The sequence below is a fragment of the Macrobrachium nipponense genome, chromosome 22, assembly GCF_015104395.2.
Source record: "Macrobrachium nipponense isolate FS-2020 chromosome 22, ASM1510439v2, whole genome shotgun sequence".
Taxonomy (NCBI): domain Eukaryota; kingdom Metazoa; phylum Arthropoda; class Malacostraca; order Decapoda; family Palaemonidae; genus Macrobrachium; species Macrobrachium nipponense.
In genome coordinates, this window is record NC_087213.1 from 71,187,477 (window position 1) to 71,206,932 (window position 19,456).

The following is a 19,456-nucleotide window of genomic DNA, read 5'->3' on the forward strand; positions in this document are numbered from 1 at the left end:
TGAGTCGTGAAACGTCGGCGAAATAAATGTACCTGAGTACGATGCCTTTCCCTATGTGTTCCCCTGATGAGATGTACCTAGAGCTGCAGCTCCGTCTTCTAAGGATATATATATATATATATATATATATATATATATATATATATATATATACACATACATACATACGTACATCAATACATACATACATGAGTGCGTATGCTTGTATGTAGTATAAAGTGTAGTTTGTTGTCAAGCACCTTTGTATTTTTCAGTTAGTGTAAAGTGCAAGATCTTAGAGCACTGTTCCACCTAATAATTAATGAATAAAGGATGAAAAAGTCGATTGAAAACGACGCTAGCCCAAAGTAATAACATACCGTTTATCTCTTCACTTGTGTTGACAAAAATGGAATTAAATTTCCATACGATAATTATTCTCAACCCCAACATAGCAGCACGTTTGTCATTCCGATTCCATAACGAGTACTGCTCTCAGGCTTCGCCCTCCCTGTGTCTCTTGAACAGCGTGTTGTGTTGTGTTGCATTTGGAGTAATTTCATTTATGTACGCTTAATTTTTGTATGTTTAAACAATATTCTTCCATTTTTTCTTATCCGTTTTATAAAAACTTCCACAAACTGCATGCAATGTAAGAGAGTAAATTTGCATAGACAGTAATTGAAACTCCTTTATCGGGAGGCTTTGCAATGAACCTTGTTTATCAGAGTTACAGTGACACTGGATAAAGAATGTAATTTAGAAAAAATGGTATTGTGCTTTTCACATACCCTAAGCTTCGTATATCGTAACCCACTCATTCCACCTTAGGTATTAAGTGGAATTCGCAAAGTTTCACAAGTAACATGTTTCCATAGCTCCCAGTTCATTCACTTCTCAGTAAGAACAGATCAAATGAAAGATGAAATCCAGAAATCCTATAAAGAGAAGTCATGGATGAATTTTATTTTCTCCTTGGGAAATGAAGGTCATGAATAAATTTTCTTTTCTTCTCGGGAACTAAATTATTAGGAGCGCCTCAGTGGCTTGGTCGGTATGGTGTTGGCCTGTCACATGGGTGGCCGCGAGTTCGATTATCGGGCATTCCATTGAGGTGTGAGAGATGAGTAATTCTGGTGATAGAAGTTCACTCCCGACGTGGTTCGAAAGTCACGTAAAGCCGTTGGTCCCGTTGCTGAATAACCACCGGTTCCATGCAACGTAAAAACCATACAAACAAACATATTAGTTATTAGGAACTGATGATCAAGGCTTACTTGAAACGGATGATCAAGGCCTACTTGAAAAGACACGTCGCAGCTATAGCTGGCGAGGTCCCAGATTTCCAGCCTTTATAGAATCCCCTCGTGGTTCTCTGAAGGGAAATATACAGAATGCATTTGTTTTATTCCTTATTAATTATATTACTAGAAGAAGTATTCAATACTTGAAAGATTTGGTAATTATGCTTACACTAATAACTAGTGTGTTAGCAGTGTTTAATTAATGATAGTTCTAAGGAATTGTACTCGGTGAAATTCATATCGTTTATACTGGAAAAGGACATACTGTTAACAATTTATGTTTATATATATATATATATATATATATATATATATATATATATATATATATATAGTATATATATATAATATATATATATATATATATATATATATACATATATATATATATATATATATATATATATATATATATATATATATATATATATATATATATACACATATATATATATACATATATATATACATATATATATATATATATATATATATATATATATATATACATACATATATTAAAAGTTATGCCCTTTTCTTGTATAAACGATATGATCTTCACCGAGAACAATTCCTTAGAACTACCGTGAATTAAATATCTACAATATAAATACAAATTTGATAGTTGTGTATACCATTGTATTTAAATATTGTAATTTTAAATATAATATTATTCAGACTTCTGACCCTGTACCACTATATAATTAAAAGCGAGTTATTGAAAATTCATTTTTTATATTGGGCTGATTAAACTGATTAACTGTTGCAATTTTTGTTCCGTATAATTATTAGATATTGTTGATCATGAGCAATATTCAAACAGTAATTTATTTACCCTTAGTACATATTCACATTGGTAAATAAGTTTTATTTTTATTGTAACATAATTTGGAATATAACCTGGTTACTACTTTAATTAAGCAAAAAGGATAGACAAGAGACAAACATTGGTAATTTGTTTGTTACAGTATCTTTTTGTCATTTCCGGTGATGAATTGATCCAATTTCCTGGCATTGCTTTTCGTGAACCAATGCTCTCTATACATATGTAACCATTGAATTTAAAAGCTGTAATTTCTCATAACTCCATATTAGGAAAACTTCATAAAAAACTCGTTTTGCCGGTGAATATAGAAACCTGTGCGAATCTCTAATCCTGTGCAGAATCGATGACTTGTAGTTGGGCAAAAATAAGCTGCAATATACGAAAATCCAAGGTTTAGATTAATTTGATAAATGGGTATTTGGTTCTACAAGCATCTCATGTTCACCGAGGACCTTTCAAGTAAGCAGCACGCACAGTTTGCACACAAATAATTCTCTTGTGTCAGTCTATATATTTGCGTAGTGTCACTATGCAAACAAATTCCGAGCCTTATCTTGATTAATATTTGTGCGATAGATAAAATGGTGAAAGCATGTAAGGAATCTCTTGTTAAATAAATACTGGTGAATATATTTGCGATGATTGCTACAACACTCGTTTTTGTTCTCTTTAAGGGCCTATGACGTTAGACACGAAAACTTTGCTGGGTACCTGGGCTTGGTTGGCTTTTTTACAGTGTTCTTCATGATTTTTTTCTTTATAGCTTCTTAACGCCACCTCACGTTTTCTTTTTATCTTTTCGAAAGGCATGTTTAAAGGAAGGAAAGCTGTTGCAGATTGTTGCTGTCCTATCAATTATTTGATAGTCTGGTACTACTAAAGGTGGTGGTGGTGTAGTATTTCATCAGATTTCTACATTTCCAGTCTTAAATTCTCTCTCTCTCTCTCTCTCTCTCTCTCTCTCTCTCTCTCTCTCTCTCTCTCTCTCTCTCTCTCTCTCTCTCTCTCTCGTTAACGTTCCTCTGTACCGCGTAGGGAAAGAGAAATTGAAGAACCTGATTCGACCGACTACTGCTCTAATTCCTTGCATTAACGTGAGGTAACATCGAAATCCACCTCGACTTCCCCTAATCTAAAGCTACCAAGATTACGTAACGGTTAAACGGACGACCATAATGAATAAAACGGAGAAAGGAGGTTTCAATTCTCATTTCATGGGATTCGGGAAGCCCCGTCAGAGAGGGTAGATAACGGCGGGACCCAATTAGTATGTACTTTCCCCCTTTATCAAAGTCTAATTAAATCCCTTAATAGCAAGAAGTAGCTCTGACCTCTGCTGCAACGCTTGGTGAAGTTTTGGAATTAGTTGCAGTGTGGAGAGCTTTGGGAATTGAGCTTTTTTTCTCTCGACTAGTAATACTAGTAGTGGCGGTGCTGGTGGGATACTGTTCAACTACAGCGGGGACTCTTATAGGTTACATGTATTGATGTGATATCTGTGAGGTCATGTTTTTCTGGAAGACAGGAACTCGCGACACAAAGTGACTGTGACCTTTATATTGTGCTGGAAGCCAGTAAGACATATCGAAATGCCACCTTAAAGGGGTTATACAGTGTTTGGCCGACCAATAAAAGGATACGGTAGGCATTTTACACCGAAAAGATTTAGGCATATCATATGATAACCACAAATAAGCACGTACTATTAGGGTACAAATCTCCGCAAATGTTAAGTGACTTATAGCCATGCTGCGGATCAGATCGTTAAAATTAATTTTATATATATATATATATATATATATATATATATATATATATATATTATAGTATTTATAATATAATGGTGCTAATTATACCCCTGTGTAGTGTATAAAGTGGCTTATGTGGAAGTGTTCTGTATATGGATTCATCCACATTTAATAGTTGAATTAAGAGCGTATATATATGTGTGCGTGTGTGTGTATGTATATATATATATATATATATATATATATATATATATATACACATATATCGTGATCAAGTTATTCATGTAGATATATATATAATATATATATATATATATATATATATATGTGTGTGTGTGTGTGTGTGTGTGTGTGTGTGTGTGTGTATAAAGAGAGAGAGACTATTAATCATGGCCGGTTTCGTCTTTAGGTAAGACATCTTCGAAAGGTCTGATACAGAGCGATAGGATTTCACATGTGCCATGGTGAAAGTACAAAGGTCATCAGCGTGAAAAAATTAATACGCAAAGTGAATGAAGATTCTATCGTTCTCTTTTCTTTCACAGTTCAACTTCGTCGGCAAGCTCCTTGGTCCAAAAGGCAATTCTCTGAAACGCCTTCAGGAAGAGACTATGACGAAAATGGCCATCCTTGGAAGAGGTTCAATGAGAGATAAACAGAAGGTTCGTTGTTTTACTTTTATTCTTAGAATTATTTATTCTTAAGAGGTTTCTGATATGTTCTTTGCTCCAGTGTTTTTTATGGCATTTAAGTTTCTCTTTCAAAAATGTCGTCGTGTTTTTTATACAAGCCAACAAGATGTAGTGAATTTTTTGCCACACTTAGATTAGCTACAATTTCAGCGTGGATGAATGGGAAAACTAATGTTGAAGGGTTTCTATACATCGAGGATAGAGAGAATTGCATTTGGTTAAAACTAAACATTTTACAGGTTGTCTGTAGTGCCATTTCCGTTGTTGCTAGATATGGTGTAAATAGAACGATGGTTACGGATATTACTTCATATTGTTTCAACCATATAGGAGCATTTTCCTTTTTTGTCAGATTCACTTCATTTATCTTGGATTAATCGTGACCTTATGTAAATGCATCAACGATGCAGGACATGGTTTCACTTTTGTTCTTAAAAAGAGAAGCGCTAACAGCTTTTCTCTCTCTAAACTTTGTTGACACCACTGTATATATCTTGGGAATGGTTGCATTCCTGTAGGGAAAGGATTATCTCTTAAGAGGCACTCGTTTTATGCCATAGATTTTGACAGAGCAATGAATATTCACGACCAGTTAAATGAAGAGAGAGTTTAAATGTATTTAATTTATTTTATATAATAAGTCTAGGGTATATTACTGCTTATTCTATCAATTTATTTTTAGTCACCGAAACTAGTGTTGAGAAGTACGAGTGTGAATGAAATATCTACAGTATTTCTAAAAGTCCACTTGGCTGTTATGATAACAGTATTTTCGTCATGAGTAAATTGCATAGTTCGTCATTCAGGCTGGCTGTTATATTCCCACAATAAATTACTCGTCGTTGTCAGTAATAAGTAATCTTCCAGTGACACTACCATCAACTGTTTGTTAATCTCTTTTTCTATGTCGTTGTTGAAAAGTTTTTGGTTACCAGTAATTATTTTGTATGTACCGCTGTGAATAGTTTTTCGCTTGTCATATCCATGTTTAGTACTTTGTATATCCATCTAGATGTTAGTATTAAATACCCATACGTGAATAAGATGAAAGCACTTTATATATTTCTATAATCATATTTCATTTCTTTAAAAAAAAGAATCTTTTAAGAAGTATGCACTATCACTTCTTCCGATGTTAGATTCCGTAGCCACCATCTGGCCCCTCCCCCCTCTCATTTTGTTTTATTTATTTATTTATTTATTTTGTTAGGTAGATTAGTATCTGTCCATTTGTTTTCGCATAAAATAATTGATAAAATAAAAATACCATTAATTCCTATCCTTTGGTTTTTACATTAAAAAAATATAAAATGAAGACCAGGGTTGCTGTTAAGACATTTTGCTTCATTAACGTATACGTATATTAATCTTTTCTGTTCATTAACTTAATATCTATTTTTCATCTCGCTCTGCAAATCAGGAGGAAGAACTGCGAATCTCCGGCGATCCCAAGTTCAGCCATCTGAGCGAGGATTTGCACGTCGAAGTGACAGCCGTAGCACCACCTGCTGAGGCGCACGCACGCATCGCCTATGCTCTCACGGAGATACGCAGATACCTTGTACCGGTGAGTTTCATGTTTCAGCTTATTAATTATCACTGTTATATAGATGTAGTAGTCTTTCCATTTTGCTTTTCGGTGATACAGTACAATGGTTTGTCTGTCGTGTTTGAAAGTTACATATAATCCAGTCTCTTAATTGCTATTCGCATTGAGATACATTTATTTCGTGCCACAACAAGCACTGCAAATTGGTGTCTGTAGACAGACTCCTTTAAAAACAAGATGTTCAGGTTACAATTTTTTTTTTTATTCTGGAATTATTACGAAATGAATTCAAGATATGCATATTTGAACTTAAATATATATTAATGAATATTATAAACAAATACCGCCTGTCTTTTGAGAAAGTGGACAACACCTGCATTCTTGTTAATGTAAAGGTACAGGGAAAGAGTGATAGCGTCTTCATGTTATATGTCCCTAAAAATTACTCATAATTCCCCTGTATAAAATAACTGATGAACGCCTACTTACAACTCCGTAACTCGGATTGCATGAACTTCATGGAATTTGAGGAAATCATGATCCCCCCCACCCCGTTCCCCCCTCTTAAACCCCCCCTCCCCACACATACACACATACACCAAATTTTAATTTTTCCCATCGAATGGGGTTATGATTAAGTTTATAAAAACGTGCCCTTTTAGGAAGTAATTACTTTCAAAACTCCGGCCTTTACAGTTGGTATTATATTTAGAGATTTTATCCGTCAACTTTGATTGACCCATTCATTAGTTTCGTTAGTTTGATGAAATTGTCGATTTTTTCATGTGAAAGTCACCAGGAACTCATTTTGTGAGAGAGAGAGAGAGAGAGAGAGAGAGGGGACAGGGTAAACATCACTTACAAAGGCCATTCCTGTGTATGGCTGCCATTAGTGGCGACATTCGTGGTCGACCCAGATTCGAAAGTCGAGAGCAGAGCAACTGTCAGTTAGCTTGAACTGTCCCAAGGTGGTATCATTTAGCCAGAGGACAGTTTTGTGGAAGGTAAAAAGTGAGTTAACTTAACCCTCACGGAATGTTTAAAATTCGAAATGTTGTCATCCTTTTTCTCCAACTATTATAATTTTGCACCATCGCGGAAAGTTACCCCATTTCATGATGGAACTGTCATGAGTGACTGCTCCCCAAGAATTAGTTCGTGTTACTCGCTTTGCATAGTTTAGGCATTGGTCCCACTATTTCACTCTGCCAGCATCAGAATCTTCAATTACCCAACTGCAAAGCTTTGGAACAGTCTCTAGACGGTATAATTACCACTGATTTTTGTATAGCAGTATCACTTTCGTGCGCTTCTCACAGGAGCCTTAGGTTTTTGTAGTGCGTTGCTGTTTATGTTTTTACATACCATATTTTTAGGCTACCTTTTTTGTTTGTAATTATTTCTAATTGTTAAATTTAGTTATGAGAGATATGGTCGACGAATGTCACAGCGGCCCTTTGTGTCACACGGGTTGGAAGTTATGATGAATTTTGGACAATTTATGTTGGAAGAATATCACGATTCCATTAAAGGGCATCTTTCAAGTTGACGAAACACTGTCGCGATAAAAACATACTGACTGAAAAATAAAACTAATGAACTGTTTTGTTAAGCCATCACTTAGAATGAAAAGTCATATTGAAAACGATTATACTGAAATGCGTGATATTTCCGGAAATTAACTGAAATGGGTAAAACGATCTGAAGATGGCAGGAATTGTTGGTGAACATATGATCTTGTATGCGTAGAGGGTTTTGATTAAGCGATTAATTACGCTCTAGGGATCAAATTCAGCTTTTAACTTTCAGCCGCGCTGCTCCGTCATGGTTGAAAAACGATGAGATATTAGTAAAGGGATCGTGATTAGATTAAAACGATTCCCCCACCCATACCTCTCCCAGGGAAGTACGGGAGGGGGTGTAGCACACCCCTCCTTTCCCGCGTGGTAATCCATCCAAAATGGAATAGCGTCGTTATGCTTTTGCAAAAAAAAAAAAAAAAAATGGCGTGGATCTTTGAAACCGGTAAAATTAACGTTCTTGATTAACTTCTTTGATTGGATTCAGGGGAAAAGTTGATTGCGTTACCTGACTGAGAATCATTAATGATGTTTCTTGATCTCTTGTTGGTTTTGTCTTTTTTTTCTTTTATCTCCTCTCTTCGGTTTTGTGGTTTGGGCGTCCTTTGTTAGGGTTCTCTCGCCCTCATTTGCTTTCTTCCTTTCTTTGTGCAGGTCGTATTTCTCCGTTAGTAATTCGAGTAATTATATTGTTAGAATTTTTATAGATTTCAATAAGCGTCGAAAAATATAGTTGTTGTGATGGTATTCTGCCTTTACTTTAGATTTGAGGTGATAAGTTCTCTATTATTATGAATTGTCTTCATTAGAGGCTATGGGATTCAAAGGCTCAGGTATTTGGGCTGTGACCTTAATTTCTATACCCTGTAAACCTTTCTCCAGATAGACAATACTTTACACATAAAAACCAGTTAATCCCGTTTTACCATTATAAAGTATGGTTTATTAACTAGCCTTTGCTGAATTAGTGTTTATAAAACCCCTATTATCATTCTAAGGAATGCTTACTAACGTACCCGTTATTGATACCATTTATTCCTCGTCTTCGTTGCAGCTCTGCGCTTATTTCAAGAGCTCACGGCCATCTTTTTGCATTTGGTTGGAAAGATACAGTTCGTTCGTATTTGAAAAATAATTCTTTATGGTAAGGAATCTCTCTTTCGGGATATTTCAAGATGATTGGAGGATAAAACATCATTTTCACGGTACGGGTGCATTGTTGCTGCTCTGGATGTTTATGCACCCATTGTTTATCGATAATACTGTATGGAATAATAATCATTAGGAAAGCTTACCAATTCTCTTGAGGTTTTGCGTGCGTCTACTGCTTATTTTTGGGATGCACTTTACGGAAATGCTTTGGTTGCCCGAAGGGTGAGGCCGGTTGCCACGGCCCTAGATGATGTGATTGTACTCTAAATGAACAGTTATCTAACACCGATGTGTTATTATTTTGTGCCTAGCTAACGCTCGAACTTTTTATTTCCTTTTCTTGTTATTTCCTATGTTGTTGTACCTTCCCTACTTGTCACAACGTAAGAATACACAATTCAATGTTTACCGTAAACTACCAACCGAACGGTAGTTTTCCCGAATGTAATTTTCACCCGTATCTTACCATATTCAGCAACGATTTGAAAATGGCTTGGCTTGTTGTTTAAGTAGTCACTGAGTAGGGAAAGACCCTCTCTCCTTCACCCCTCTTTAATGTTAAGCACTTGAGTGGGATTCCGCACCGGTGAAAACTACTGTTTTTTGTAGTAAGATGAGGTGGATGGTGACGATCAATTTTACAATTCTTTCAGTATTATTCCATATGAAAACTTTCTCATCATTGTTTTAGTTATGTTGCCACAAAAATTGTCACTCCGTTGCCATAGTTTGCCTTATAAAGTGGACGTGTTAGAAGAGGAAGCAACAGAATGGTATTTATGAAAACAGAATCAAGGTCCTTTAGTACGAAGGTTCTCCATAGAAGACGTAAATTTGAGTAATGTCAAGGGAAATCTTCGTAACAGGAGTTCGTGTAACTAGTTTTCCACTCTTGTCATTTTTAATCCCGACTCCATCAGACGTGCGGTTACCCTCCTTACGATGGTTGGCTGGATCTGACAAGGAAGAGGTTGAGGGGGGAGTTGGTTTTTTACTTCTAATTAACCTTTATATGAGGATTACGAGGAAAGCGTAGGCTAACAAGCCTTTTAGGCTTAGTTTTTCAAAGGGAGTGTGGCTTAAAAGCAAGTGGAACAGCCGTTTTCTTTATTATTATTATTTTGGTTTGATTTCCGGCTTTCAGTTTTTTATGTACTTATTTTATTTGTTCTTATGTATGCCTGCTACTTTTTTATTAGAATTTTACGCCTCAAAAATATGACAAAACTGTGATGTAGTTTATTATTTTTAATTTTGCTGGTTTCCTATACGATGTATTCTGTCTACTTTCGATTTGACTATTAGTTTAATTGAATTTTATGTATCTATAGTCGATTCATTTAAGGTAGATTCTTGCGCCTACGAGACGTTTGTTTGGCGGCCTCTGATTGGCTGGTAGCGGGAGGCAGACTGCTCGCTCAGTGGGTCATATTTTCGTTTGTAGCTTAGAAAACTAGCAATATGTTTACATTTCTTCATTTATCTCACGTTTTACAAAAGATAGGAAAGTTTTGGTCATACCTAAGGATTCGGTATTAAATGTACAATTAATGAATCTTTTCCTGAAATCAATAAGTTAAAATACAAAGGAATTACAACGAGTAGAAGTGAAGGGAGAAACATTTCATTCTTTATACCTGTTTTTATTCATCATCGGATTTTGCATAATTCATGAGATCAAGATAAAATAAAATCTTGTGTTATTAAACAATAAAATCACCCTGAATACGCTGGTGCTTTCAGATTTTAGATGCGTGTAATATATAAAGAGAAAATGAAGAATATGTCTTATTATGTTGCATTCGTGCTTGACTCGGTTTGACAATAGTGCCGAGACACATCGTTGGGTCTGGTCCTCTCAGCTAGAGCCGTTGGCGTGTTGGCAGTTGCCAATTGGCGATATGAGAAGTTTGCAGTTTCGAGACTATGTATTCACCGAATTATTATGTCCTTATATTTTCTATAAATAAATGTATAGAATTCCCATTATAACTTTCGAACATTTTTACTCAAATATCATATATGTCCGTATTTCTGGACATATCTGATAAAAAAAGTAAATAATCAGATGGATGCATCTGGTATCGTTGGAGGTGTAGGCTGGCCGCGGGCGGGAAATTCAGTCCAGGAATGAATTTGAAATCTACGGACCTACTTCGCACTCTTCAGCTCATCCTTAGTTTTAATGAGGTTGGTTTCAACATATTGTTTCTAATTTTCTTATATGAATATATTTTCAAACTTAAGAGATATCAGAGACTTAATTGAGTGATATGAAATAATAATCTCAGTGGAGCAATAAACAGCAACGAACTAAGCAAGATTTTTTTTTCTTTTCAAGCAGATGTCTCAAGATGACAGCATCATTCGTCGCACCGTTTCCAGATTTGCAAGTCAAGCTCGCAACATTATAATGAATGTTCATCGTTACTTCAGCTCACAGTGGGGAGCAGACTCAAGAAATGAAGTATTTGAGAAGACCGCCAAAGCTACAGGAGTGCCAACCAACACAGTGAAAAAAATCAAGCGACAGTCATCTGAATGTGGTAACGTCCCCTTCGCTTCACCTGTATATCCCAGGAAGAGGATCCGAGTGAAGGACAAGGTGGATAGTTTTGAAAATGAGTGTATTCGGAAGGAGATTTTGTCTTTTTACGAGAGAGGAGAGCTCCCAACGTTAGATGCCCTACTGGAAAAAGTGAAGGAAGACCCGGTGAAGTTTAATGGTGGAAGAACAACGTTATGGAAAATTGTGAGAGGGCTTGGATTCCGGTACAAAAAAAGTGACGAGTGGAAGAGCAATTTTAATGGAACGTGATGATATAGTGGCAGCGAGAACTGAATACCTACGGTTAATTGAAAAGAATAGGAATTGTAGTCCAACTGAACGTAAACCTGAAGTATTCCTTGATGAAACTTGGATAAACCAAAATGAATGTGTACGTCAGTGTTGGACAACGGGTGAAGGCGAAATAGGACCCAAACTTAAGACTGGAAAGGGATCAAGATTTATTGTGGTGCACTCGGGGAGTGAGAAGGGGTTTGTCAAAGATGCGCTATTGTTGTTTAGGTCAAAAAATGGTGCCAAAGGGGACTACCATGATTCCATGGACCATGAAAGGTTTTTAAAGTGGTTTAAGGAACAACTATTGCCTAATATAGAAGATAGATCTCTAATCATAATGGACAATGCTCCCTACCATAGCAAAATAGAAAATAAAGTGCCAACAACCAGCAACAGAAAAAGTGAAGTCATACAGTGGCTTTCTTCTAATAACGTCACCCACGACCCATCAGCAACAAAGCCAAAATTGTTGCAGATTGCCAAGTGTCACAAAGAAAAACAGAGGTATGTTATAGATGAGATAGCCTGTGCAAATGGTCATGATGTGCTCAGACTGCCACCATATTATTGTCAGTTTAACCCCATAGAACTTATATGGGCTCAAATAAAGGGGATATCAGAAAAAATAACTCTAATGCAAATCAATCTTTGAAAACTGTTGAGCAGCTTACGAGACTGGCGATAGACAAAGTTACAACAGAAGACTGGAAGAAATGTTTTCACCACGTTAAGAAATTAGAAGATGATTATAGGAGGAAAGATGTTGCTAGAGAGCATATGTTTGAAAGTTTTTTTATTGACATTGGGGATGACGAAACTGACAGTGATGATATTGATATTAGGGAGGATGACACTGACAGTGATGATATATATCAATGATTTTCCATTATTTTTTTTTTTTTTAAGTTGAAGACCTAACAGTGTTTCTATAGTTTTCCAATTTTTAGATAGGCAATTTCATAACTACAGTATATCCATATGAGTTTCTTTTTTTTTTAATATTTTAATGGCATAACAATGTACATATCTGTTTATAAATTCTTTTTACTTGGTTTTAATAGAAAAGGGGATATCAATGTATCTTTATAATTTCCCATTCTTTTTGTTCTAATAGGTAATGACATGATTATGTATATATGCATGATTTTCCTTTATTTATTTTTTAAATAGTGATGACGTAAGAAAATTTGTAAAATTTTAATTTCTTTTTGTTCATATCGATAGCCTAATGACATACCAATGTAAGCCTACTGTGTATGAGTTTCTTTTGTGTTTATGACATAATATATCTGCATGAATTTCCATTCTTTTTGTATAAAAAGATGATGATATAACAGTCTTCTGATTAGTCTCATTATCCAACATGTACTATATATATACAATTATGCAGGGCTGTGGGAACGGTTACGGGAGCTATTCTAACTCAGGTATGAATTAAGTGATTCAAGAATAATCAACTACCTCAGGAGAAAACTAAGCAAATTTTTCCTAAACATTGTTGTAGACGTTGTCAAGTGTAACATGTATATAAAGGAGATAAACATTCTGGTGTAAGAGTAACTCAAGCAATTCTGAAAAAGACAGTATATTATATTCGTTACATCGTCAACAAATTTTATGGTAAGAAATAAACATTTGTACTTTTGTTTATTGAGTGAACATATGAAAACCATAAGCTTTTGATGTTATTGGCCAGAGAAACAAGTTCTGTTATTTATCAGTGAGCCTCATAAAGCATGTACATTTCTCACTTAGACTAAATTGAAGCCAACACCCAGATGCATCCATCTGATTATTTACTTTTCTTTTATCAGATATGTCCAGAAATACGGACATATATAATATTTTAGTAAAAATGTTCGAAAGTCATAATGGGAATTCTATGCATTTATTTATAGAAAATGTAATGACATAATAATTCGGTAAATACATAGTCTCGAAACTGCAAACTTCTCATATCGCCAATTGGCAACTGCCAACACGCTAACAGCTCTAGCTGAGAGGACCAGCCCCACGATATCTTGCGTCTCTCGGCACTACTGTCAAACCGAGTCAAGCACGGATGCAACATAATAAGACATATTCTTCATTTTCTCTTTACATATTACACGTATTTAAAATCTGAAAGCACCAGCGTATTCAGGGTGATTTCATTGTTTTAAAACACAAGATTTCATTTTATCTTGATCTCGTGAATTATGCAAAATCCGATGATGAATAAAAACAGGTATAAAGAATGAAATGTTTCTCCCTTCACTTCTACTCGTTGTAATTCCTTTGTATTTTAACTTATTGATTTCAGGAAAAGATTCATTAATTGTACATTTAATACTGAATCCTTTGGTATGACCAAAACTTTCCTATCTTTTGTAAAACGTGAGATAAATGAAGAAATGTAAACATATTGCTAGTTTTCTAAGCTACAAACGAAAATATGACCCGCTGAGCGAGCAGTCTGCCTCCCGCTACCAGCCAATCAGAGGCCGCCAAACAAACGTCTCGTAGGCGCAAGAATCTACCTTAAATGAATCGACTATAGTTTTCATGTATTTTTAAAATGAAAATCACGCAATAATTACTTTAATTTCAGACGATCCTGTATGCTAAGAGAGTTGATTTGATAGAATTCAGTTGCTTTTCTTTAATGTCACCAGTTTCCACAAATTTGTAACAAATTTCTTACAGAAATTAGTGAAATGCATTTTATCATTATTTGCTACGGACTTGCTAATGTGGAATACTTCGCATATTAATTTATTTAAAATCAATGTCCTCATCATTTATGACGTTTATACATTTATTTCTAATTAAGGTGGTAAACGATTCGGTCAAGGCTTTGCTTCCATTTTTTAATTACTTCATAGTTGCCAGAACGTTTCCCGAATCGTGTGGCCAACTGCACCCTGCACCTGGTGAAGAAAATGTAACAGGAAAAGATGAAATATCTAAACCGGATCTTGGCAGAGGCCACCACGGGCGACGCGATAACATCCCATATACGATGTCAACCTTGAATATCGTACAAAGAATCTGCTTGTTCATGAATATTAATTATCCTGTATCAAGGAGACTCTTGAAAAGATAAATCTCTCCGTGTCCTCCCACGTTTCCTTAGCAAACCATCGGTGAACATTAATCCTTGACGCTTATCTTTTGAAGCATGAAAGACGAGTTCGGGGAGTCCTCCGGTACGTGAAAGCTAATTTCATCTTTATCCGTTTTATGTAAGGGCCTCATCCATTGTTGCTTTATCAAGGATATATACTACGTCAGGGGTCTTTATATCGTTTTCAATGCAGCCTCTCGAGTTTCTCCGACGCTTTAGGAGATTGGCCTCCATTCATCTGTCGGAATCAGAAATTTATTGAGCTAATTTGGTAATAGGGCTTAATTCCTCTAGATGCTTCAGGATGGAGGGGCTTTGACGGATCCTCTTTCATCTCTTGTGTCTTCAAATATAATCTTGCTTTCAATACGATTGGTTTCATTATAGCTCAAACAACTACTATTTTTCCCCACAATTCTTAATTCACGTTCACATCAACCTGGCTCATTATTTATCCTATTTATATCGTTCATGTTACTTTTATGGTGATTTTAACTGCTCGAACCGCGATATAACTATTTTTCTTTTGCATTAGGTAATATAACTTTAGTTTTGTCTTAATTACTTCTTTGTTTAATCTATTGGTGTACATCTTTGTTTTCTTTGTTATCTCTTTTTCGTAATTATGCTTTGGTTTTCAAATATTTTCCCTATGAGTTGCTTTTGCCAGTTGTGTTGTTATCCAAATAACATCTGCTTTTCCAGTTAGGGTGGCAGCTATAGTTTTGTAAAAACAATGATTCAGATGACAGAAAAGTGGCCCTAAGAGGTTCTCCTTTCTGGTTTTCTATAGGTGATTTTGGGTAAATATGGTTCTATAGGTGATTTTGGGTGAATATGGTTCGATAGGTGATTTTGTGTAAATATGGTTCTATAGGTGATTTTGGGTAAATATGGTTCTATAGGTGATTTTGTGTAAATATGGTTCTATAGGTGATTTTGTGTAAATATGGTTCTATAGGTGATTTTGGGTGAATATGGTTCGATAGATGATTTTGTGTAAATATGGTTCCATAGGTGATTTTGTGTAAATATGGTTCTATTTGGTGATTTTGGGTGAATATGGTTCGATAGGTGATTTTGTGTAAATATGGTTCTATAGGTGATTCTGGGTAAATATGGTTCTATAGGTGATTTTAGGTAAATATGGTTCTATAGGTGATTTTGGGTGAATATGGGTCGATAGGTGATTTTGTGTAAATATGGCTTCTATTTTGGGTTTGGGGAATATGGTTCGATAGGTTTATTTTGTGAAAATATAGTTCTGGGATAGGTGATTTTTTTAGGGTAAATATGGTTCTATAGGTGCTTTTAGGTTAAAAATACGGGTTTCTATGGTCTAGGGTGATTTTGGGTGAATATGGTCTTTTGGTCTGATAGGTGATTTTGGTTTTAGTTTGTAAATATGGTTCTAGGTGATTTGGGTGAATATGGTTCTATAGGTGATTTTGGGTGAATATGGTTCGATAGGTGATTTTGTGTAAATATGGTTCTATAGGTGATTTTGGGTAAATATGGTTCTATAGTTGATTTTGTGTAAATATGGATCAATAATGATTTTGGGTAAATATGGTTCTATAGGTGATTTTGGGTAAATATGGTTCGATAGGTGATTTTGTGTAAATATGGTTCTATAGGTGATTTTGGGTAAATATGGTTCTATAGGTGATTTTGTGTAAATATGGTTCGATAGTGATTTTGGGTAAATGTGGTAAATAGGTGATTGTAGGTAAATATGGAAGTCATATGCTCTTCTCCACCATGTTTATGGACACACTGCGGTCGACTGGTTATCTAAAACATGATTAACTGCTTAACTCAGTAGATGCTCCACGGTATCTAAGAAATGAGCCCTCTTTCTTGTGTGCAAGTATCATAACCTCTGGATAACTAGGGTGATCTATCGAGCTTCTTTTATAATACAGAATTTTTGCGATGGGATTACTGTTTTCCTGCTGCGGCCCTCAGTGTTCCGTGTTTAAGACATTTAGCACGTGTAACCTAATTATTTTCGTCGTTGTGATGTAGTGGTCAAAGCGCTGAGCGTATTTCTTTTCCTGTTATAAGTTGGATTCTCGTAGTAGGAAAAACAAACCTGTCTTGTTCATACACACACACACACAGACACACACACACACACACACACAAACACACACAAATATATATATATATATATATATATATATATATATATATATATATATACGTATATATATACTAAAGTGTGTGTGTTGCAACAGCAAAATTACAGTGACTCGTACTAATTCGTACATTGCTTTCCTAATTCTATTTAAAAGGTAATACTGACAGGATGCTACTTAAATATATTGGTCTTCTAACTGTGTTAACAAAAATGCAACCGATTTTGATCTGAAAAAAATTTAAAATTACTTAAAGATTATTTTAACTGTGTGTGTGTATATATATGTATGTATGTATGTGTATATATGTATAAACACATATATGTATGTACATATATGAATGTGTGTGTAGGTATGGAAAGTATCTTAAACTGGTCGTAAACAAGAGCCTTGACAGATGCCTGATTACACCCGCAGGATTACAACGACGAGATCCGCCAGGAACAGATGCGCGAAATGCAGCTGTTGGTGGGAACCAACACAACCGGCATCACAGACAACGGCACAACAAATCCAGCCAATAACAACAACAACAACGGAACAGCGAGCGGATCAGACGGAGGCTCTTGCTCTCCCCAGTCCACAGGGTCTCCTCCTCCTCCTGGAATGTCAGCTAGTGCTGGAAAGGGCGGTGGAGGGGGAATTAGGGCTGCAGGACTAGCTCTGGCCTCACCTCACCCCGCCCTCAGAGGACTCAACAGGGCTCAGGCTGCACTTCTGACCTCTGGTAAGTATTGATGCTCTAGTAGGTGTTGTTTACCTGTATCAGAAGAGAATGCAGGTGTAAAATGACTTGAATCCACTGAGAAAATGCTCTGGAAGCATCAAGTTTTGCTTGTTATTTAAACTCCTGTACTTAAATTTTCTCACTGTGCATTGATTGTAAGTCTTATTACATTGCAAAAGCTGTTACTTCAGTGATGAATTTTTCTAATCGTTTTGAATGCTTTTATTTTCAAACGATGTTTTTCTTGTTGAAATTATCCAGTTTCTAAAATGTTGTTGAAATTCGGAGAGTATTGTGGTAAAAGTCGTACATGCATAACCTGATAGCTGTTATGAAAAGAAAAGCGAGACAAAAACAACTATAAAATCGTGTATATTGATATTATGAATATTAAGATCCTAAAGCTTGTGAATGGTGTTTAACGAACAATGTTTTCAATCTCATAATACGTCTTTTGTCGTCTAGTTGAACAATCTATACATGTCACAAATTTCATGGCACAGTTTGGAGCCTATCCGTAGATATTGCCCATCACATTTGCTGAAAATCCTTGTAACTTACCAAAGAATCCAACGTGAATTTATACCAAAACATTCATAGTTATTTTCTGTATAAAATGTAAAATATACGAGTCGTGCTCTATCCATGATTCAATTGAACACGAGTTCGATAGCCGTAAAGGGAATCATCTGGGACCAATTCACATCGGTGATTTGCCCTCCGTGCAAAGGAAGTAAACACTTCAAGCAGAACGAATACCGTGGCCGAAGGAGAGCCGATACTTTATCTTGTAAATGTCAGGATAATTAAACGTGAGGAGGAGGAGGGAGGAGGAGGAGGAGGAGAGGGAACTGAAGTAAATTTCTGACGTGTCGGAGTATTTCAGTCGTGGCATATGATATTAATGTGTGTTGCTTCACGTCAATTTCCTTCGGATGCCCTTGCATGTGAAAAGCGTTACGCGTCACTTGTGCCTTTTATTATAGTTTAAAATTGTGGCACTTCGGTATCTACGTACATCTACATGCTTGACTCGTAATGCGTCATACCCAAAAAGTGTATCTCACTATTTTCTTTTCCCAGGGACCCTTACCTTTCTCATTATCGACTTTGCCGTTTAAAAAGGAGAAAAAAAAATAATGCAAAGAATTCTTGAGCGGCGAAAGTTAATACTATTTTACAGCAGGATCACACTCCCAATTTCATAAAAGCAAATGTCTATTACATTTTAGATTGACTTTCACCCATGAAGTAATGCTTTACACTATTAATGATTCTCTCTCTCTCTCTCTCTCTCTCTCTCTCTCTCTCTCTCTCTCTCTCTCTCTCTCTTTTATGGCTTTCATTCCGACTTGGAAAAGCCGATATGGTATTAATGGCTTCTCCCGTCGTAAATACGATTGTTCGATATTTACTGCTAATCATATATTTTCACCATTCTCTCTCTCTTGCCTTTTATCTTTTGAGTTATGTCAGCCATCTTTATTTGAAGGAGGTATGTCATCATTTTCCTTATCCGTATCACTGTATTGTTGCGGGAGATTTATACTCAATATTTTTCCCTCTCGGATTTGTTACGCCGTCCAAGTTTAATAATTTTGTAACTGTACCATATCTTAGATATTCACTCCAACATCTCTTATTTTTATTGCTGTTTTCTTATATAATATCTTCGTATTGTTCCTCCAATTTTTTCTACTGTTCCTCCAATTTTTTCCACACCTGTGTCAAACAAAAAGCATATAACAGTAAATTAGTATTTAATGCTATAAATCTTCTAATCTTCACGTTCCGTTTGTGAGGCAGT

At 35.7% G+C, this 19,456-nt stretch overlaps 2 protein-coding genes across 4 annotated transcripts in view; both read left to right on the plus strand.

The window, feature by feature from the left end:
- The window catches only part of LOC135198799 (KH domain-containing, RNA-binding, signal transduction-associated protein 2-like), a 99,425-nt gene that overhangs the window by 57,979 nt on the left and 21,990 nt on the right, over positions 1–19,456 (plus strand). For both annotated transcript variants that reach the window (XM_064226758.1, XM_064226757.1), the window contains exons 3-5: positions 4,403–4,519; positions 5,970–6,116; positions 17,340–17,649. In XM_064226758.1, the coding sequence (XP_064082828.1) occupies positions 4,403–4,519; positions 5,970–6,116; positions 17,340–17,649 (574 nt within the window). The remainder of the gene's footprint in view (positions 1–4,402; positions 4,520–5,969; positions 6,117–17,339; positions 17,650–19,456) is intronic.
- Positions 10,166–14,201, plus strand: LOC135198798 (uncharacterized). 2 transcript variants are annotated; one of them, XR_010310892.1, is made up of 2 exons: positions 10,166–11,020; positions 11,175–14,201. XR_010310892.1 is itself a non-coding variant. In XM_064226756.1 (2 exons), the coding sequence occupies exons 1-2, from the start codon at positions 10,961–10,963 to the stop codon at positions 11,646–11,648; spliced, it is 537 nt and encodes a 178-aa protein (XP_064082826.1). In that variant the 5' UTR covers positions 10,188–10,960; the 3' UTR covers positions 11,649–12,980. The 2 variants fall into 2 exon arrangements, 1 of the variants encoding a protein (XP_064082826.1); XM_064226756.1 differs by having other exon boundaries at positions 10,188–11,020; positions 11,172–12,980.